Genomic DNA, 23,293 nt, shown 5'->3' with positions numbered 1-23,293 from the left:
CGTCCCCGCCCTCTTTGCCGTCCGGTACCAGGAGTCCCTGCGCAGGCGCAGGCGCAGGCGCAGGCACAAGGGGAAGGTGCAGCTGCTGCTACTGCCGTTGGAAGCCCGCGTGGCCTGAAGAGCCTGCGGGCCTCCTGGGTCCTGGGCTCCTGGCAAGCTCAGTGATGCTCGCCCGGTGGAGTCTGGGGGCCTGGCCCTGAGGGCGCCGCCAGCTGAAATCTGCCTCTTGAGCTAGGCCTGGGTACTGGCAGGACCCGGACGGGGTGCTGGAGGAGCGCTGCTGGGCAGGGAGACCAGCCCCTGCGGGGATCCCCCTCTTAGCCTCGGCTTGGACCTGAGAGGGCAAAACTCGATCCTTAGGACCTTGACCAAGTAAAATGAGGGGTAATGATGTCGCTTTGCTTCCGCGATTTCTTCGTTGTTAAAAGCCCTCAGGGGGCATGGAGACAGGATTGGGTGTCCCCCACCTCCCCTATTCTGCCCCGCCGCCCATCTTTGTGCAGATGGCCTCGGCCAGTCCGTTTCATCAAGTGTGAGTCCCAGGGTCACAGCCCAGGTCTGGCCCTGGAAGTGCAAAAATGAATCCCTCCACTTCCGGGAGCTCACCCTGCCTCGGGAGCCACTCCTGATCATTCAAAGTGAGGTGACACCGTGATGTAGTTTAGGGGAGCAAGGAGAGGAGTATTAACGGACTGGTGGGGCAGAGGCTTCCCAAGGAAGGTTGTTTTGGAGCTGTTGGGGCTGAACCCCAGGGAGTGACAGGGATGAGGCTGAGAAGGTGGGCAGAGAACATTTGATGAAGGGCTTTATCTGCCCTGCCAAAGAGTTTGAACTTTATTCTGAAGACAGTGAGGCGTTGCGTGCTAAAAAGATGGACAAGTGGTTTCTAGACATGAGCTCTCTGTGACTGTTCCAGAATTACTATGTAATAAGGCAAGTGTAGGGGATGAAGATAGGGCTGGGAATAAGGGCTAGGGGCTTGTTCTGCAGCTGGCTTTTGGGATTAGGGATGGGACCACCAGAAAATAAATACAAATAAATTATTTATTATTTCTTTTTTATTCATCTAATTTTACAAAAATGAGATGCTTAACTGGGTTGTAGGGTAACTGAATGTAGATAGAATGTCATTTGAAAAAGTGCTAACCTTTATTCCAGCAATATATTGTCAAATTTCTTAGTTTCTTCCTTCCAGCAGTTAGGCTAAAGAATTTTAAACACACACAACCTGTTTTTTTCTTGGTACTTTAATGAGTACTTCATTAAAGTTGTGGTGGTTTTGGTGGGGGCCTGATGGAGACGCTAAAGGTGCTAAATATTCTCCCCAAGTCACTCGTGGTGCTTCCACTATCAGCTTTGTGAAAAGAATTTTTCTGTGTACGCCAAAGGGCTAATTATTTTTTATTATTTTCCTAGCAATCTAGATATGACTTCCTCATTACTTTATATATGAATTCTGAAATTCTATGTCTCTTATTTAAGCATGACAAAATGGTCAATCTTGGTTGCTGTCTAGGCCTATACCCTTTCTTTGGTATTTCTCAGAGGTGGCATTTTAATATACAAAACTTATTATTTATACTTAGGTTATTAACATTGTTTTCTCTGCTGTCAGTAGCTCTTAAATTCTTGCCTAGCTTTTTTCTGTCTCTATACTTTAAGAGATTTAAGAGACACTCAGAAAACCGATATTTGAAACTAACGACTCATTAAAATAATCAAATCATGAGATTTTAAGGGTATAGGGAATGAGAGATCATTTACTCAAACCCTCCTTTCTGAAAGGACCAAGACTCAAGGTTTAAGATCATACCTTAGATGATCACCGGGCTAAGTAGCATGATTCATGTTATTGACCTAAGTATGACATGTTAGAAGACGTAGGACGATGTAACATCAGATCCATAAAGGATACAATTATTAGCCAGGTTTTCTGAACACGAGGGAGAAATGCAGGAATAACAGGAAAAAACAAAACAATAACAAAAGAATAGGAGAAGCCTTTAGGATTGTAGAAGCAACTCTGGTAAGTTGTCTGATGGCAGAAAAAGTTCTTTCACACAGAAAGAAGAACTAGATAGCAAATGTGTATGGGAAAAAAAAGAAAAAAATCATGAGCCCATGATGAATTTAAGTACAAGAACTTGGGTTTGAAATGCAAACATGGCATTATGAATTGCATTGAATCGATTACACATTGCAAATGAATTGTAAAAGCTTTACTGAAAATTCTCTAGCTCTGTTCCCTGGGTGTTCTTTATACCTTATCATCCAGAGCCACTGTTGCCCACTCAGGAAAAATAACTGTAATATACCTATACTTTTTAGTCATAGAGACAGACCTTTCACTTATGGAGGCTGTTATTCAGAACAGGCAGATGCAAACTGATACCTTTACAAAGTAAGGCAGGGAAAGAAGAAAGCAATTGCTTCAGAGTTTGGGGAGGTGGTTGTGAAACAGTAGGGAAAGAATCAAACTTTCTTCTAAGCAAAGCGTGTATACGTGTTTTGTGTTGTTTTGTAGAAGTTTGCTAATAAAGATATCACCAAAGATTCGAAGCATAATCATCTAGAGGAAATGCTGGTAGTATGGCTGTATGTGTATGTTCAAAACTCTCTACAGCAGACGGTCTTGTTTTAGGGGTAAGTAAGACTTCGCTCTTGATTAAATTCAGGAACATGCACTATTTCAGTTGAGCGAGGATGGTTCTTCCATCTGAAGAGGGGCATATTTGGTTAAGATAAAAAAGTAAAAAATGGGCTTTTAAGATTTTTGGGTTGTTTTTTTTTTTTTTAGTTGACACACAATGTTACATCAGTTTCAGGTATAAAACGTAGTGACTCAACATGACTCTATGTTATGCTATGTTCAACACAAGTATAGCTACCATCTGTCACCATACAATGCTATTACGATATAGACTATATTCCTTGTGCTGTACCTTTTATTCCTGTGACTTATTCATTCCAAAACTGGAAGCCTGTATCTCCCACTCCCCTTCACCCAAAAAAATGTTTTTTAATGCTAATTGCCTTCTACAAAGTTTGACTGATCTTCTGTCTCTTCATAAAGAAATAACGTGCTTAGATATAAGCATACTGACTAAACCAATATACACAGGGTAATAAATAAATCCCAAAAGAAATCAAAGACATGGTATTTTTTTTAACTAAGAGAGAGATCCATTGCTGATCTCTTTCAATTACTGTATTGATGTCTATGCACGAGGATGGTTACTAATTCGTCTCTTAAGTTATAAACAGAGAGCTTAGCTAGCTCTTAATAAACACCAAGGAATTAGGAAGATCATGCCCTTTCATATCTGAAGGAGAAAGAACTTCTCCACTGGATGTGAACTTTTCCTTTGAACTTGGCTGCTGTGTAGATCAATTGTCTAAGTCTTCCACCTGACTGTTCAGCAGAGGTTATTAATCTCTTTGTAGTCACAGACCCCTTTGTACATAGGAAGAAGGTTCTGAATCTTCTCCCCAGATTCATGTGTATATAATAATCTTTGGCCCTCATATTTTTGTGTTGGGGGAAGAGGACTGTGACCTCCTAGAATCCCATCTGTTGACTCTAGGTTAAGAACCATTTTTAAATAAGAAAACCCATCTTGTCCTTCACACACCAGCAACCTTGCTTTCTTGTAGAGTCCTTTTCAAGCTTTGGCTACTTGGATGTTTCATAGTATTATACAGGAAAACTGCCAAGGAGACACTTTTTCAAGCCCACTCACTTAACAGTTGGAAAGCCATGTGGAATTAATGTTCTTCATACTGATGTGCTTCTACAAGAGGTATTTACTGGATGCCTGCTCTATGCGGGGCACCGTATTAGAGGCTGGTGACAACGGGGAGATAACTGAAGTCCAGACCCTCAAGGATTTTGTGATTTTCTCCCAGTCAAATCCAAAGAATCTCTGTAGATAATGCCATTCTTCCAAATTTGATGCAGAGGAAATCCTAAATTCTAAATCTGTAAAAAACGCATAACGTTGTTACCCAAAAGTGGTCTTTCTATAAAAGAAAATTCTCTAAAGTGTATCTCTAATATTAGCCAATTGCATTTATGTGTTTTTAGACTACTTGCTTTACCAAGAGCTGGAACTATTAAAACACTAAGCAGTGTCCTATTAAAATTTATGTTAAAGTGAAAATAATGTACCCTCTGAAATTTTTAAAGAGTAGTTAAAAATGTGATCCAATATATGAAATACCAGTCCACATATAAATTGAGAAATAAATTTACTGGCACCTATTTACTTGGATTATAATTATCTTCTTACAAATTAAAGTTGAGTAATAATTCTCCCCTACACAACCCCTCCCCTATCCAATAGGAAGACCTCGTACAAGCAAGTCTACATTGGAAATTCTTTGTATTTCTTGTTTTCTTTTTCTTTTATCCCTAGTTTTAGAGAGAGGGAGAGAACATGGGGAGGGGAGGAGGCAGAGGGAGAGAGAGAGAATCTTAAGCAGGCACCACACTTAGCATAGTGCCTGACACAGGGCTCCATCCCACGACCCTGGGATCATGACCTGAGCCGAAATCAAGTCGGACACTCAACCGACTGGGCTACCCAGGTGCCCCTCTTTGTATTTCTGTGTTGGACCATGCCTCACCCCAGCATGCTTGTGAACAAGATACACAACAAGTATGCATTGAAAGAAAAGATAAAAGATGCAAAAAGTGACTCAACCTTAATAAATTACTAATGTACAAGCAAATATTGGCCACATGGCTTCCTGCATGCAGATCAATTAGAACCACAGTTTTCCTCAAATACCTTCAGTTTTCTCCTCTCCTGCCATTACTTGATAGGTAGGGAAGACAGCCAGTAGTAGAGTCAGACTGTCAACTTTTTTATGAGAGAATTGACCAGAATTATCATTGAACATTCTGCTGCTCCAAGTATGGCTTACTTTATTTGGTAAACCTCAGTACTTTCTAGTTAGGGCTCTCTTTTGAAGCTAACCAATCCAGAAAATACATGGTAAGTGCATTGCTATTTTACTTTTATCTTTCATAAAAACCTTGAATGTGTCTTCTAGTTAACACTTACTGGAATTATGTTGTAAATTGCATGGTCTCAGTACTAATACCATTCTCTTCTCACAGGCTGTCCAGATTATGATTGGCATATTTCATGTTTTCATGTGGTACTTCCTACTGATTTTGTATATGGGACAAATTAGAGGAGTCTTTGGCACATACGAACCTATAACTTACAAAGCAGGATGTCCTTTATGGGGAGTCATCGTGAGTAGAATATATTTATATGATTTCATCATGCTGTAAATACTATTCGTGCCACTAGTGGAAGATAGGGAACAATTTCTAAACAGAGTTTTCAGAATTATGTAAGTAAATCCCATGTTGGTAACTTATTCAAAATCAAATTCCTTTTTTCACCAGATATTTTTTGAGACCCTTTAATTTACCAGTGCTATTATAAGAGATGTGGATACAGGAGGGAATAGACTGTGACAACCACAGGTTGGATTGTCCTTAGATATGTGGAAGACAAAGAATCTGAATTATAATAGCCATTAGCCTGGTTAGTTTTCATATTTAGGGTCCTTCTTCACACAATGAGTCTACACTCACATTTTCTAATGTGTGTACTCTGTGGTTTCTAGACAGCCATAAAGTAATAAAAAATTTGGAGAGTACAGCATCCTCAAAGCCAAGTAAACAATTAAGGAAAGATAAACTATATTGAAATCTGTTATTTTGCCAAATAGGGCTGAGAATTGACCATTGGATTTAGCAATATGGAAGCCAGCAATAAACTTGACATGTAGGTTCAGTTGAATGGTGGGGCAAAAACCTGACTGGAGTTGGTTTAAGAAATAACGGGAGGAGAACTAGAGACAGCAGATACAACTCCTTTAAGGAGTTCGGTGTAATGTAGTGTATGTAAAGAAATGAGGTAGTAGCCGGGGAACTTTGGGTCAAGAGAGGGTTTGCTTATTTGCTTCAGTAAGTTGGAAGTACCATGTCTTTTATCGAGGGGACTGAACCAGAAGAGAGAAAATGGATATGAAATAAATGGAAGCAGGTTGGGATTATTAGAATCATGTACTGGTGTAGGCAAGAGATGATGAATTTTAATACATAAAATAGCTAGGTCCATGGGCAGTTCATCTCTAGCAGTGGTTCTCAATGAGAGCTGGTTTTGCCCCTCAGAGAATATTTGGTGATGTCTGGAGACATTTTTGGTTTTCACACCTGGGGTGAGCTTCTAGCAGGCAGAAGACAAGGATATGACTAAATACCTCACAAACATATAGGATGGCGCCCACAACAAAGAACTGTCCATCTATAATGTAAACAGAGCCAAGGTGGGTAATGGGATGGAAAGGTAGAGGAACAGAAAGGACAAATTTTGATTTGCAAGTAGATGGGACATTGGGAGCTTATGGAACTTTTCTTCCAATGGCTTCAGATATCTCAGTGAATTAGGAAGTCAGATCATGAGCTGAGAATGAGAATGGGATAATGGACTGGTTGTTTGAAGAAAGGATATGAAATAGTCATCCAGAAAAAGAGAGTGCATGCATTGTGGAAAAGTAGTTTGCCTTTCGCTAAGCGTTAAGAGCTCACTTAAGCTTTAGGAACATGATTTGTGTGTCTTAGATCATGTTTGGCCACATGGATGCAGGCATTCAGTAGGAAAGAGAACTGCATTTAATCAGGATTTGGATTTAACCATGATCTGTGATCAAACAAGAACTGTGAAAAGGAGTTGAAAGTGTATGTAAGTGAATGTAGTGTTGACCATGGAGTTTAAACTGGCAAAGGAGAGAATATAACAGAGAGGTGAGGGTCTCGATTATAAATCCAATCCAAAGGACTGTTAGAGTTGTGATACTATAGGCATGAGGTATAGAGATAGAAGCTGGTGGTCCTAGTGGGATATTTTAAATTGAAATTTGAAAGATGTTGCACTTATTGGTAGAAACAAGCACAAGAGAATGAATATGGGAGTGAGTGACTGAGATAGGACGGGGTCGGAGGTCTGGAGAAGAAAAAGTCAAAGAACCACAAGCCCAGGGTGTTAGAAGGATAATTACCAAGATGTAAGAGGTGTGACAGAGTGAGACAAGAATTAAAATCACCAAGAGGAGTGACCAAGTCATCAATAGATGACTTCAACCAGGACAGATAGTGGGTGGTAGAATCTGACAATATTTGACAAGAGAGAGAGTTGAAAGTAATAATGAGAAGCAAGGAGACCACTTATCTTATGCCTAGAACCAATGGTATCAGGGCTGTAAGAGAAAATGACCACCACTTGAGAGGGCTATAGAGAAAGTTGTGGCCTCTAGGAGATCCCCTGCCTTTATATGTTGGTTCACAAGTGTCAATGCATTGCTTTACAGAACAGAATAGTGAATTTGCAGTCAAAATCCAGATAAATGATTCATGGCCCTCAGCATTTAATCATACATGTTACAAAAATAGCATGTGTAGCTCCTAGAATAAATTATCTAAAACTTCAATCAAATTTAATTAAATGCAAAACCTCTCACTGAGGTCATAAACTTTGAAAGGTATTTTGTGAAGCACATGGTTTGGTAATTAGCTAGAGAGCACTCTAGTTTAAAATTCACCTTTATATTAGTTCTTCCTTTCACTGTGTACTTCTTAGAAATCTCAGCTTACAGAATGTTACATAATGAAGTGCTGAGTGTGCAGATTTAAGTTATCCTTAAAGATAATTAGGAGTTAGTAAGCTTCAAGGTTTGGCCTTCCTGTAAACGGGATAGCATGAATGCTGTGTTTCCACAAATTATTCTTTGACTTAGATCTTTGTGAAAATGCCTAAAACAGATAAGACAATAGGAATATATCAAGGGAATTGTACAGCTCACCTTCAAACAATATGGCATAGCTTTGCACTTCCAGGAAATAGACAGAGTAACCTGGTATGAAATAATGGAAACTCTTAAAAAAAAAAAGGCAAAAACATGAAATGTAGTTGTTACCTTAATAATGACTACAGTCTCAAGAGGTATGTTTTGTACAAACAATTTGGAATAGACTCATGAACCACTTTTTCCACATCTGGATATATGCACAGTAATTACAATCAGTGGCTTCAATTTGTTAGGAAGGATAGCATTTGAAATAATAATCAAGTGAGTTCCGAAAGTCTGTGCAGATATAAGCAAACTTGGTCCCTGACTCGGGACTCTTGAAGTCATCTTTGGCATAACCCACAACCTGAATTCTGCCCACTGTTCCCCATAAGTTTCTGTGATTAGTGACCCTGCTATAACGTTTCAGTTCATGACTATATGATGGAAACTTGTCCTGATCCCTTCTACTGAAACCTCTTTATATTTTATAATTCTTGGTAGTCTAAAAATCATTGACTTAGAAGAGGAGTTGTTAAAAATATGTTTTAAGTTGATGAGCATCATCAGTGAGTATTTATAAATATGTTTTTATATCCAGTTTATCATTGCAGGAGTCTCCATAATAAGAGTAGCAAAGCATCCAACTCCAGGCGTGGTAAGTGGAGATGCTTAGGGTATCCTAGAAATCACTTGTCACAAAACTAAAAGGTTTTAGTGAGTATCTAAACAATGAAGGAATCTGCCGTGCTTGTAAAATAAAGAATCAAGTGAAAATCTAGGAACACATAATTTAATGTAGACATTCTATAGTGGTCAGTATCATTATGCAAAGGTTTCTAAATTTAAAGATAGGGCGTTTTTGGTTTAGTATTCTATCTTATTTTAACGTTGTATGAACTTTACTAGTAGAAAAAATTTAATAGGACCTAATAATGCCTTTATGTATAGACATAATACTACTACTGTAAAACTTTATTTTCCAAACTGTCTATCTAGTTTGGGGATAGTATTGGATCTTGTAATAAGATAAAGGATCTACCCAGAGGATCCATCTATGGTACAGGTAAGATATTGGAAAGAAAAAAACTCTCAGAATCTTAGAGCTCAAAAATACCTTAGAAATCAATGAGTCTGATCTCACAGTTTTACAGATAAAATCTTACATCCAAAGATACTGATGGATCTCCCTAGAGAATGAAAATCCTGGGTTAAAAATCATTGACTCTTATTTGACTTATTTCTATAAGCAGTCATTTTCCATCTTTTTTTTTCTTTTCCCTCTTTGCAGTGGAACTCCTTTTGTTCAAACCCTATCTTAATCTTTCTTTCATATGACCCAGAATATTGTAAAATACAACATTTTTAAGCCCAAATGGAAGACTGATGCTTATTGGTGTGATATTTCACTGTTCCCTCCAGATTAACTGGGTATCATGTAAACCAGAAAAATATTTTACTCTAATGGCAAGCATACTAACACCTCTGAAACTTCAGAAACTAGATCAGCATTTTGACTAGATGATTTTTTTCAGCAGTACAAACAACCAAAGTGTTTATTTTGAATATAACAAACTTTCCATGTATCTTCTTTACAGATTACATTTGCTTTGATCATGAACATCTCATGCATAATTACTTCAGTTATTGCATCAGTTCTAACAATAATTGAGTTGTCTTCTTTTAATTCGGTGTCATATAGGAATTATGGACAAGCGGTAAGTGGCCAATTCCTTAGGAACGTCTTAATTTAAAACAGTTCTCTTCCAAGGTTTTAAAGCCTTTGGAGGTAAAACAAAGCTTTTACTAGTCTTCAGGAAATTCTTTTATTTAAGTAATAAGGTCTCGATTGAAAGTTATTTTGGGTTTTTTTATGTTTGTTTACTTTGAGAGAGAGAGAGTACATGTGCACCTGCATGAGCAAGGGAGGGACGGAATGGCAGGGGGGACAATATCAAGCAGGTTCCACACTGTCAGCGCAGAGCCCAACGCAGGGCTCAGTCTCATGAACCATGAGATCATGACCTGAGGCAAAATCAAGAATCGGGTGCTTAACTGACCAAGCCACCGGGCGCCCCTTGATTGAAAATTTTAATTCAAAAATAATTCTGACATGATTTTTTGGTAAATATTACTAGAATGTTTGAATTCCTGACATGCCTAATTAAAACAAATCAAGTAAATAATGTGAAGGCTTCAGTGATAAGTGTATATGCATTAGACGTAGGGTCACTGATGATTCTCTTAATGAAAGAAAAGTATAATCCTAGACCTTAAAACGATTCCCAAAATCAACAAAAGAATTCTGCTTACCAATGCTTATAGTTGGAATTGTTGACACCTAGTAATTTCTGGTTTAACACAGAGCTTTTCATGTGCAGCCTATTTTTGTGTCTCGCATCAATTTGCCTTGTGTCCTCAAATGCTAAATGTACATGAATCTGTCTTGCTTCCATTTAATCGAATAACCAATCGTATACCTTGTACTAGAGAAATAACTGCATTTCTTTGTAAGATAGTAACATCTTCCATTAAATATGAGTATCTTCACTGATATCACAATCTGTTTCAATTGTGTTGGCTTTAAATTCAGAATCCCAGAATATTAGTGCTGCAAAAGACTTCAGCAATGCTTATAAATAAAAATCTTCCATTTCAAATGAGAACATACTAGAGTGGGGCTCCTCCTTACTTTCTTTTTCTTCAATTTTGTTTTCAATGTTTGTTTCTGAAAGAGAGAGACCGAGCACAAGCAGAGGAGGGGCAGAGAGAGAGGGAGACACACAATCTGAAGCAGGCTCCAGGCTCTGAGCTGTCAGCACAGAGCCCAACACAGGGCTCCAACTCAAGGACCGTGAGATCTTAACCTGAGCCAAAGTCAGACGCTTAACTGACTGAGCCACCCAGATGCCCCTCCTCTTTATTTCCGAACAACAGAACAAAAAATAACAATTTGAAAGTTTTAGTCCAAAAATAATTCTAATGAGAAGAGTCATTGTAGATGAGGGATGAACTTCCTACTCCCCCCATCGCGCTCTCTACCTGCACTGTATTATAAAGGGACCATCAGTGCTGACCTGAACTCAGTATTGATCAATTTCAGTCTCCCAAATGCACACGTTTCAGTTTTGTTTGCTGTGATTAATTACATGAAATGAACTTATATATTAGACCCACAATCTTTTCCTGGAGGCATTATAGAATTCTACTCCTGCATTTACTAAGGCAGCCAACATTTTACAATATTTTCCATATGCCAGCTTTTCTAACATAAGCAAGTTGCTTGGCTAACCCCACAAATTCATCAAGTTACCAGTGTTTCCAGGTAGGTTCAGCTATCCCAAAAAGTGCATGCCCCTGAAACATACTTCTCAGATAGGAAAATGGTTGCTAGTATAAATCCAGAACCAGACTGACTATTCAAACACTGTCTTTAATACTCGTTGTATGTGACCCTATGGACAAGTTTCCTAACTTCCCTGTTCCTTAGTTTTTTTATGTGTCAATGGAGCAAATGATAACATATACCTGTTAGTTACCTGGTGTAACTAACAGGTATATAGACAACTGCTTTGTCTCCCAGACTCCAGGCCTGTAATTCCAAATATGCCTGTATATCTCATATGGATATGCTTCTGGTGTCAAACGGAATTTCAACAGATATAAAATGGAAAATATTTGCTTCCTCAAAAGTACTGCGCTGCAACACTCCCTTATTTCAGCCTCCAGAGCTCAAAACCTTGATGTAATCCTGTACCCTTGTCTCTCCACTGTCTTCCCAATTACCAAGTACTATTTATTATTTACTCTAATTTTTATTAATTAGGGCTCTCTTGGTTGTAAGTGCCAGGAAATACAATGCAAATTGACTTAAGCAAGAAAAGGGCACTCACTGATTTATGTGGGATTCAAAGGCTTAAATCACGTGTCCAGAACTCAGTCACTCTCTGCTGTTTGCCTGTTTGAACTTTTCTGGCAAAAAGCAGGGAGAATTTGTCTGAGAGTAACACTTCACACGTATAAATTAAGGAGCGTGGACAAAATGACTTTTTACAATCTTGGCAGCTAAGAGGTCACCAGAACTTCCCAGCTAAGATGCTACAATTGTGTTTCTGCCAACAAAATTAGATCAGAATTCTGATAAGGTAACTTGCCATTTCAAACCCTCTATAGTCTCTTCTTTATCCTCCTGTTAACATCATGCACTCCCTACACCCGAGTTAAATTCCCTTTATCGTTTTCTTAAAACACAAGTCACTCTTTTTTTTTTTACTTTTTTTTTTTTTTTTACTTTTATTTACTTTTTGAGAGACATACAGAGACAGAGCACAAGTTGGGAGGGGCAGAGAGAGAAGGAGACAGAATCCAAAGCAGGCTCCAGGCTCTGAGCTGTCAGCACATAGCCCGATGCAAGGCTTGAACTCACAAACCGTGAGATCATGACCTGAGCCGAAGTTGGATGCTTAACTGACTGAGCCACCCAGGCGCCCCAAAACACGGTCATTCTTGCATTCAGTTTTTTGTTCACATTATCAAACCATAGGTCGTGTGATATGTATTTTGGCTTTATTATCGTTACTATTTTATGTCTCCATTTCTTAATTATTTTGTCACACTTGTAATGTGTGCTATTACATTTTTTCCAGAACAAGATAGGTTACACTGAAACTAGTAAATGAAAATTTAAAGCTGCCTAGAATGTTGCATCCCTCCTTCATTTTTCTCAGTCCTACTCTTATTTCCAATGTCTTACCTCTTTATGAAGCCTTCCTAGGTATGAATGGCTTAGGGTAAACCTCTGGTCCCCTAAAATTACCGAGCAAGTTTTTTATCCCTTTTGATATATTTAACCTTATCATATGTCCTTACATTATCTGTTTTTTCTACTTGAATATAAACCTTAAGAAAGCTAGAATTTTTGGTCATTTCATTCTTACCGTCTATTCCCTACCACCTAATAGTTTCTTGCATAAAAGATAACAAATAAACTGAATGAAAATGCAGAAGGAGGAAGAGAAAGAACTGAAGGAGAGAAAATTGTAATGTTATTCTTTCCACATCTGCATATCATTCTCGTCTTTCTACAGCCAGCACAAAAACTACATTTATTTTCAGGATTAAGGCCAGTATCATTCATCCTGATACGTAGTTGAAAATATCTTTCTTTACAGAGAGGGAAGGAGGCAAACCATAAGAGACTCTTAAAAACTGAGAATAAACTGACAGTTGATGGGAAGTAGGAGGGAGGGGAGGGTGGGTGATGAGTATTGAGGAGGGCACCTGTTGGGATGAGCACTGGGTGTTGTATGGAAACCAATTTGACAATAAATTTTATATTTAAAAAAAAAGAAAATATCTTTCTGACAACAACAGAAGGGATCTGCTTTATTATCCCAGCAAAATCATAATCACCTTATACTTCCAAGTGAGATGCTGGAGTTTGAGTGTTTACCCATCCTTCCACATCATGTTCCAACAATTTCTATGTGAGATTTTTATCACCACACAGATACATTTAAGTAGGTCTGTAATTAACAATAGTTGTTTTAATACATGAAGATTGCTTGATAAAATCTTTTAGTAGGCATCTTACCATTGGAGACAGAAGAATCAAATCTTATTGACTGAAGTGTTTGGATAGAGCCCCTTGTCATGAAGAGAATAACAAGAATGAAGAGTTCTAAGAAGCAAGACTAGAAGGCTGAGTGATGAAGATCAAAAACGGAAGCTGTAGATGGTGAACTGGGGGAATTAAGGCTAGGAAAAGTGGAGCCAAAGGCAAAGGAGTAGAAAATGACTAGGGAAGTCAGATGGTGAAAGCATCTTACTTATTTTTCCCGTTTTCTTTGTCATGGTAGGAGCTCTTTCTGTGAATGTACTTGCATTTACTAAAGATAATAATGCAAGATTTCTCCCTATTTTCTGTTTTCAGAAACTTGGAAGGGAAGTTTCACGTATTTTACTGCTCTCTTACTCCTTTGAGATTTCTGTTGCGTTAACATACACAATCTTTGGCTGTATTGGTTTGGTAAGTGTACGTGTAGTCTCCGGCAAGTCAAGAGATGTTAATTTCTAGCACACATTCTATAAAGAGATGATACGATGTCTTAGAACTCATGAAAATTGAATATGTGACTATTTCTTTTAACGTTTTTCCTTATTGTTTATAAAGTTACCAAAGTAATACCTGAAACTATCAAGTAAAATTAGAGTAAATTGTTGTTGTCCTCATCATACCCACACATCCAAATCCACACAAAAAAGACGCAAACACACATGCAGACCCACACATACGGTTTTCTTTTTTACTAACTGTGTGATCCTATTCATATTGCTTTCTCACATGCATTTTTTCTCAACTATCATAAACATCTTTCCATGATAAAACAAAACAATGCCTTTTAGTAGCATCATACTTTTCCTTAGTATCTATTTCAACAGTTTTTTGGCTGCATATTTATCTTTTTTCCAGTTTTTTAAAAATTATAAACAATGATCTTTGCATATAAGACTAGTATTTCTGTAGGTAGCTGATTTCTAGAAGTGTAGTGACAAGTTTGATAACATCCCAAAACGCTGTCAGAATCCACAGTACTACAGAAGTTTATGAGAATGACTATTTTGTCACAAGCTTAAAAAAGCTAAGTACCTACATTCATTCATTCTTTCATATTTATGGAGGGCTTACTCTTTACTAGGCATTGTAATAGGCACTAAGAATGCAATGATTAAGGGGCACTTGGGTGGCTCAGTCAGTTAAGCTGACGTTGGCTCAAGTGGCTTGTGACTTTGAGCCCCACGTGGGGCTCTATGCTGACAGCTTGAAGCCTGGAGCCTGCTTCGGATTCTGTGTCTCCCTCTTTCTCTCTGCCCCTCCCCCACTCACACTCTGTCTCTCTCTCTCTCTCTCAAAAAATAAATAAACATTAAAAAAAAAGAATGCAGTGATTAACAAGACAACATCCCTACCATCAGAAAGCTTTCCATTTCAGTGGAAGAGAAAGACAATTAACAAATAACATACACACACACACATATATACACCCACAAACATATGTACATATATGTATATATATACACACACATACATATCTTTATATACATATTTATATTATATTAATTTATAGTACTATATATGTTAGATTAATACTATACTTTTATATATTACGTATTTTATATATAATATATATTATAGTACTATATTTTTGAGTGTTTATATATAATACATATATGTATGTATACATATATATATAAATAATTTAAGGAAGTGGAAAACTTACGGAGTAAAAGGAAATGGAGTAAAAAGACAAAGCAAAGATTATTTTTACATAGGATAGTAAGAAAAGGCCTCCATGCAGGGACTAACTGAAGTGCAGAAGTAACTGAGACTACATGGAAAAAAGAGTTTTCTGAACATAGGGGATGGGTGGGGCTTCCAGAATGGTTGAGTGAGGATATAGTAATGCTCCCTGAAAATAAATGCTAAAACTGGACAAACTGTCAATAAACAATCTTTTAAAGATTCTGGAAATTTACCAAAGCATACAAAGTATTGAGAAGCATTTACTGAAGAAAATTCACTAAATCTCACTAAGAATAGTTTAAACATTTTAGTTTGGGGCTGCTCCAATTCCTCCCAGCCTCCACTCCCAGGTTCCCTTTTGCAGAAGTTTACATAGGATTGGTTTTTATTTAGTTTTACTCTGTTAGAGTACAGAAAGTTTAATGACCAGGGGTGTTATTAAAACAGTAGTCATCTCAGTGGCCAAAAATCTAGGAAAGCCAATATAACACTCAACCTAACTGAGCTCATGATGTTTGTTCGGGTAGGAATTGACTGGCAACCAGCCAGAAACTTAACGGGGAGATCCTGAGAGCAAGAGAGCCAAAGTGGGCCTTGATAATATCCTACTTATCCTTGTTTCCTTGGAACACAATAAATGTGCATGGGCTAGGCTATGCATGCATTAGGACACTGGAGAGGGTCCTAGTAAACTGCTCACCCCTGGCTGAATAAGACACCTTGCAAACACATATTAAAAGCTGGGGCAGATTTACAAACAGCCTAAACTTTGAATACATCCCCTAAGCCACACTGATTCATTGACAAAGGCTGGAAATGTTACTGGCTCAAAATATGTATTACTTCGCTAGGGCTACCATAACAAACTATTACAGACCAGATGACTAAAACAACTAGAATTTCATTTCTCACATTTCTGGAAGCTGGAATTCCAAAATTGAGGTGTTGACAGGGTTTTGTTTCTTCGGAGGCCTCTCTCTTTGGCTTTAAATGTCTGTCTTCTCCCTAGGTCTTCACATGGTCTTCCCTCCTCTTATAAGGACATCAGTCATTTGGAGTAAAGCCCACCTTAATGACTTTATTATAACTTTATTACTACTTTAAAGACTCTGTCTTCAAATACAGTCACATTCTGGGGCACTAGGAGTTAGGACTTTAATATATAAACTTTAGGGAGACACAGTACAGCACATCACAAGGTGTTTAAGCACACCTCTGACCACTGATTGGCTGACCATGTATGCTGACCAAGGAAGAACCCCATTAAACCAGTCTTAAGATTAAAAACGTAAATGAAAAAAGTAAGTAGATTGATATATCAGAAGCCATATACTGCAAGCGACACAGACTCCACAAAATTGATACAGGCAGGTCACAAAGGGCAGCAATAACAACCACTCTTGGGGAATCAGAATCCAGAGTAGCTACAATATATTATGTAAAATATTCACTTTTCAACAAAAAGAAAAAAAAATATGACATGCAAAAAACAGGAAATAGTGACACCCTTAAGAAAAAGCAGTCAATAGATACAGTCTTAGGGAGGAGGAGAATGACAAATGATGGGCTTCACAAAGAAAGACTTTAAAGGACTAAAGAAAAACAGGTTGACTAATATGTTAATTAACATATTAATATTAAAAATGATGACTCATCAAATAAGAGTCTTAATGTCTATTACCTTGATTGTGGTCATATGGTATCATGGTGTTTGTGTGTGTCTAAATTCATCTAATTGCACCTAAATTCATATAATTGCATCAAGTATGTACAGTTCTTTATATAAAGCTATTAATTTTTAATAAACAATGATATAAATGAAAGAGATACTAATTTTTAAAAGGAACCAAATGGAAATTCTGGAGTTTAGAAATACCCTGTTACTGAAATGAAAAACTCACTAGAGGGACTGAACAGCAGATCTCTGACAGAAGACAAAATCAGCAAACATGGTAGAACAATATAGATCATCCAATCTGAAGAACAGGCAATAATAAGAAAATTTAATAGAGCCCCAGAGATCTATGGGACACCATCTAGTATACCAACATATGCATTATGAGAATCCCAGAAAGTGGAGGAACAGGAAAAAATCTTGAAGAAATAATGGCCAAAATTTTCCTAAATTTGATGAAAAGTATTATTCTATATATGTAAGAAGCTTAATAATATCCACTTAGAATAATCACAAAGAGATTCACTCCTAGACACCTGAGACCCAAACTTATTTTAAAAGGAGAGAAAATCGTAAAAGCAGCAAGAGAAAAATTGATTTCATATACAATAGAACCACTATAAGGTTAACAGCTGACTTCTCATCAGAAACAATGGAGGCCTGGGGCGCTGGGGTAGCTCAGTCGGTTAAGCTTCTGACTTTTCAGCTCAGGTCATGATTTCATGGTTTGTGAGTTCGAGCCCCACGTGGGGCTCTCTGCTGACAGCTCAGAGCCTGGAGCCTTCTTCTGATTCTGTGTCTCCCTCTCTCTCTGCCCCCCCCCCCCCACTCACACGCCATCTCTCTCTCTCTCTCTCTCTCTCTGTCAAAAATAAACATTAAAAATTTTTAAAAAAAATAGAAACAATGGAGGCCTGAAGGTAGTGAGATGGCATATTAAAGTGTTGGAGGAAAAAACAGTCAAGCGTGAACTCTATATCAATAAGTTTACAAAATCAATAATTATAACACGGTATTGTTGACTATATGACATGTAGGTGTAATATGACAATAATAACACAAAGGAAGGTGGAAGGCATAGAGCTATATGAGAACAAAGTTTCTATATTTTACTGGAATTAAATTAGCATTCATCTGAAACACTGTGGTAAATTAAGATGCACATTGTAAGTCCTAGACTAATGAGTAAGAACACTGAAAAATTATAAGAAAATAAGATCAACAAAAAATTAAGATAATATATAGAAAGTATTAATAGGTAAGGGAGGAACATAAAAGACACAAGACCTATAGAAAAGAAATAGCAAAGTATTAGACATAAATCCAACCGTTTCAATAATAAGGTTAAACTAAAACTGCACTGAGATATTAATTTCCTAACAGAATGATTACATTTCAAAATACAATTCTAACTAATGATAATGACTATGGGTAAAAGAAATCTTTCACTCCTACTTGGAATATAAAATATTACAACGACTTTGAAAACTTTTGGGGCATTATTATGGAAAGTTAAGGTGTACATACCCTATCAGTAATTTTAGTTCTTAGTATGTACCCAACAGAAATGTGTGTGGCAATGTACTAAGGTATACTCTCCGGGAAATACCAATATTAATTCATAATTGTCCCAACGTGGAAACAGTGCAAATGGGTGAGTGGTGAATATATTGAGGAATGTTACTCTAACAAAATTCGACATAGTAATTAAAATGAACTGTACCTACCCTTAACAACATGATGATTCTCATTTATACAATGTTAAGTATGGAAAGTCAGGCTCAAAGAATGCATGCTTTATGATTCCATTCGTATGATGTTTGAAACCAGGCAAAACTAAACCTGAACTGTAATGTTTACGGAGGGATGCAAGCTAGTAAAACTAGGAAGAAATGATTAATTACCTAAAAGTCAAAATGACAGGGACTTTGGGAAGGAAGAAATGGGTAGAAATTGGGAAATATCGTGACAAGGTAACTTGTGGGGTGCTGGCATCTGTTCGTGTTCAAGAAGAATATTTTGTTGTTGTTAAAGTCTGGAAGTCTGCCAAATCTACCAGCGTCTAGTAGGAATTAAGAGAGTGGGTTGAAGTAGAGATGGGACAGAAAGAGGACAAATGGAACTTTGACATTTTACTCTATAAACATCAGTACTGCTTATATTTTTTTTAAAACTAAGTCTTTATTAGATGTATGATATTAGGAAGCATGATATGATTTACATGAGGTTAATTTTTTTTTCAGAGTCGTCATAATGAAGATAGTCTCACAGCTGTCCCAGAGGAATTTGAGAGTACTTTTTAAGAACCTTAAAAATGTGAGATTTTTCCTGGTGCTCATACCTGCTGTGGGCCCTAATGATATCTCTGTATAACAAAGCTGCTACAAAGCCCACAGGTGTTGTGCAAAAGAAAATACGAAACAAGTTGGATTTTTTCTTCTCGGTATTCAAGAAATTTCCCTGCACATATTTTTGTAGGCTCCAAGTAGAAAGCTTTTCCCTATTTAAATACGTTATTATGAGGGAAAAATTATCTTCTAGTACTCTGAACCTGTCAACCCTGTCTTAACTCTGAAGCTGTCACCTCTCCCTAAGAGAGATTTTGTAAGAGACCATAAAAAAGATCTGTGTTTGTCTCTAGAGGGCAGGCTATAAAGACTTGGTGAGTGATACTACGTAATTCTCAGGAAAACTTTAAAATACAAGTAAAGAGTACATTTCAGTATGACTTCTTCTACCAGAACTAGCTTCTACTTGAACAAAGGATGAATCCAAAGTCATCCGACTCATAGTCCCTTCATTGTTCCTCTTTGACTGTTTCTCTCCTCATTAAAGTTCCTTCCTGCCCTGAAAGTCTCTGCTGTCTTTCTTCCCTTTCATTTCCCTTGCTTCTTATTTCTCATCATTGCTTTGATCATCTGTTCAATTGCTTTTCAAAGTGAACAGGCTGCTTTTTCATAATCAGGAGAATCTCCCAAGAATCTGTTCTGAATTCAGATTCCCCCTCTCTTCTAATAGGGAACAGCACTTCAGAAAGCCTTGCTCAGCAGAATCAATCATGCCAGTGAGTTCATGTAGCTCTCTTTTAAATGTGCTGCCGTTTTTTGTTGGTTTTCAGCCTTGTCTCTCAAAAGGTTTCATCAGTTGCTATAAAAAGATTTCATGGGTCTAAGAATTTCAGTTCAACACACATTGAGTGTCTTCTGTGTGCTAATGATTATATTAAACTCAGGAGTATCAAAGACTAATAAGGGACCTCACCACGAAGAGTTTTTTGTTTTTTTGTTTTAGGGGAAGAAACAAACAGGTAACAAATCAAGACTATGCAGTGTGATTATATATATATATACAGAAGTATGAAACAAATGAAGTGGCACAGAAGAGATAATGATCCTTCTGTTGGGATATAAGAGGAAATAAAGCTTTATGAAGGATATGGCCTCTGAGCAGGGGGGTTAATTGTAGTTGATGAAGCAGATTGGAAGGTGGGGAGACATTTCAAATGAGAGTAGCTAGTGCAAAAACCAAAATGTGAAAATGATCATAGTATATTCTAATAACTAAAATATAATTAAAACACAATGACAAGAAGGAGCAGTTCGAGTGAAAGTTGGAGAGGGAAGAAAAGGCCAGATACTAAGTCAAATCATCAAAGATTGATGACTATATTGTATTGAACTGTATCTTGAAGATAGTGGGAAGCCATTGAAGAGTTTTTAAGTAGGGAATGACAGGCTTGGATTTATTTTTGAGGAAAAAGTATTGAATAGGGAGAAATGCATTAGAAAGATTAAATTTGATAAGAATGGCTAGAGTGTGGGAGGGAGTAATGGATAACTATTGCAATGATTCAGAAAACTAATGAAAAAGAGGGCAAGTTTTAGCTATAATGACTGATTAAACATAGGTGATGAAGGAAAAAAAGAATCTAAAACAACCCCCCCCCCCCCACCGCCAGTTTCTGGATTGAGTGATACAAAATGTAAAAGACACAGCAGGCTTCAATAATATGATAAATTCTATTTTTGGATAAATTGAATTTAAGATAACTATGAGACATTAAAGTAGAGAGATCTATTAGGCAGTTGAAAATACATACCTAGGAGTTGAATGAAAGCTCACTATAGAGATTGATTTTGGTAGTAGCTAAAAATATGAAAATGAGAGTTTCCATTTTCAGCAATCAAGGACTAGGTTCTTGCAGCCCAAACTTCCTACAAAGAATGCAACAAAGGCAAGCCACAATTTTTAAACACCATCTGTTCGAAGATAACCTGAGATCTAGGATTTAGGGAGATTGGATTTAAGGAGCTAAGATTCCAGAGTTGAAAACAAGGCACAATATAAGCTTTTGGCATAGCTTTTCCGCCAGATGCATTTTCTGAATCACAAACAGCAGATGAGAGGTTAAGAAGCTGAGAGGAGTTTCCAGTGTTCTTTTGGGTTGTGGAGACAAGTACTTGGAGCTCAGGCTCACTGAAAAGTGAGAAACTCATAAACATCCAGAATTCTCTGTCGTGTTCCCTACAAGGGCTATATCCTAACAGTGAAAGTGAGCAAAGGCGGGCCATCCCTCTCACAGACCGATGCTGAGACCCAACCAGCTCAGTTACAGATTGTACTAAAGCGAGCTTCTCTAAATCTAACACTCTACCAAAGCAAAAATTTCAAGAGGAAAATAGCATTATCCTGAGCATCAAGTTATCACTAAGGTTTTGCATACACAATGGGGGTTCAATCAAAGCCAGAATTTAAAGGGGCACCTGGGTGGCTCAGTTGGTTCAGCGTCCGACTTCAGCTCAGGTCATGATCTCACAGTCCGTGAGTTCGAGCCCCATGTTGGGCTCTGTGCTGACAGCTCACAGCCTGGAGTCTGCTTCAGATTCTGTGTCTCCCTCACTCTCTGCCCCTCCCCTGCTCATGCTCTATCTCTCTCTCTCTCTTTCTCAAAAATAAATAACATTAAAAAAAATTTTTTAAAAACAATTTAAAAAATTAACTGAAATCCAAGAGAAACCACAGGCCCACAATAGATCCAAATAACAGAATTATAAAATCTTAAGTAAGATTCCAGCAGAAATTAAAATTATAAAAATGAAATAGAAATGAGAAATGACATAACAAATTAAGATCTAAATATATGAATGTAACAGCTATTAAACACAACTGATAAGGAGGGGCACCTGGAAGTCGGTTAAGCGTCTGACTTCAGCTCAGGTCATGATCTTGCAGTTCATGAGTCCAAGCCCCACGTCGGGCTCTGTGCTGATAGAGCCTGGAGGCTGCTTCGGATTCTGTGTCTCCCTCTCTGTCTCCCCCACTAACCCCCCCACCCAGCTAGCAATCTCTCTCTCAAAAATAAATAAACATTAAAAAAAATTTTTTTAAACATAGCTGATAAGGAAATCAGTGAGATAAAAGAAAAAGTAGAAGGAAAAATCAGACTAAAGCATTGATAAAATGATCGAAAATGCAATGTGGGGAGTGGGAAGAGTAAGAGACCTATGACACTGATGAAAAATTCGAATACCATGTATTAGAATTTCAGGAGAGTAGAGATAAAAGCAAATAAGTCATGGTCCGTGGGTTCAAGCCTCACATCGGGCTCTGTGCTGACAGCTCAGAGCCTGGAGCCTGCTTCAGATTCTGTGTCTCCCTCCCTCTTTGCCAATCCCCCACTCATGCTCTGTCTCTCTCTCTCTCTCTCTCTCTGAAAAATAAACATTAAAAAATTAATAATGTAAAAAATATCAAATCATAGATTCAAGAAGGGTTATAATCCTAAACTTAGTAAATACAAAGAAACGTACATCTAAGGACACATCATAGTAAAACTGCATAAAAACAGCCACAGAGAGAACAGTCTTTTTTTTAAACATAATTTATTGTCAAACTGGTTTCCATACAACACCCAGTGCTCATCACAAGTGCCCTCCTCCATGCCTATCACCCACCTTCCCCTCTCCCCCATACCGCATCAATGCTTAGTTTGTTCTCAGTCCTTAAGATAAGGTCTCTTATGGTTTGCATCCCTCCCTCTCTGTAACTATTTTTTCCCCTTCCCCGCCTTCATGGTCTTGTGTTAAGTTTCTCAAGATCCACATATGAGTGAAAACATATGGTATCTGTCTTTCTCTGCCTGACTTATTTCACTTAGCATAATACCCTCCAGTTCCATCCACGTTGCAGCAAATGGCCATACTTCATTCTTTCTCATTGCCAAGTAGTATTCCATTGTATATATAAACCACATCTTCTTTATCCATTCATCAGTTGATGGACATTTAGGCTCTTTCCATAATTTGGCTATTGTTGAGAGCGCTGTTAAACATTGGGGTATATGTGCCCTTATGCATCAGCACTCCTGTATCCCTTGGGTAGATTCCTAGCAATGCTATTGCTGGGTCATAGGGTGGATCTATTTTTAATTTTTTTGAGGAACCTCCCCA

At 37.7% G+C, this 23,293-nt stretch overlaps 1 protein-coding gene across 3 annotated transcripts; it reads left to right on the top strand.

Annotated features, from left to right (window-relative positions):
• Positions 1–58: 58 nt before the first annotated feature.
• Positions 59–19,697, top strand: MS4A13 (membrane spanning 4-domains A13). Of its 3 annotated transcripts, none has more exons than XM_053203122.1 (7): positions 60–372; positions 2,525–2,643; positions 5,123–5,263; positions 8,468–8,524; positions 9,465–9,584; positions 13,799–13,894; positions 19,088–19,697. In XM_053203122.1, the coding sequence occupies exons 2-7, from the start codon at positions 2,590–2,592 to the stop codon at positions 19,145–19,147; spliced, it is 528 nt and encodes a 175-aa protein (XP_053059097.1). In that variant the 5' UTR covers positions 60–372; positions 2,525–2,589; the 3' UTR covers positions 19,148–19,697. The 3 variants fall into 3 exon arrangements, with proteins under 3 accessions (XP_053059098.1, XP_053059097.1, XP_014930923.1); XM_015075437.3 differs by having other exon boundaries at positions 61–384; XM_053203123.1 differs by lacking the exon at positions 8,468–8,524 and having other exon boundaries at positions 59–384.
• The last annotated feature ends 3,596 nt before the right edge of the window (positions 19,698–23,293 follow it).

This window comes from Acinonyx jubatus, chromosome D1, assembly GCF_027475565.1.
Source record: "Acinonyx jubatus isolate Ajub_Pintada_27869175 chromosome D1, VMU_Ajub_asm_v1.0, whole genome shotgun sequence".
Lineage (NCBI taxonomy): Eukaryota > Metazoa > Chordata > Mammalia > Carnivora > Felidae > Acinonyx > Acinonyx jubatus.
Note: the sequence above shows the minus strand (reverse complement) of the source record. Positions and strands in the feature narration are given on the sequence as shown.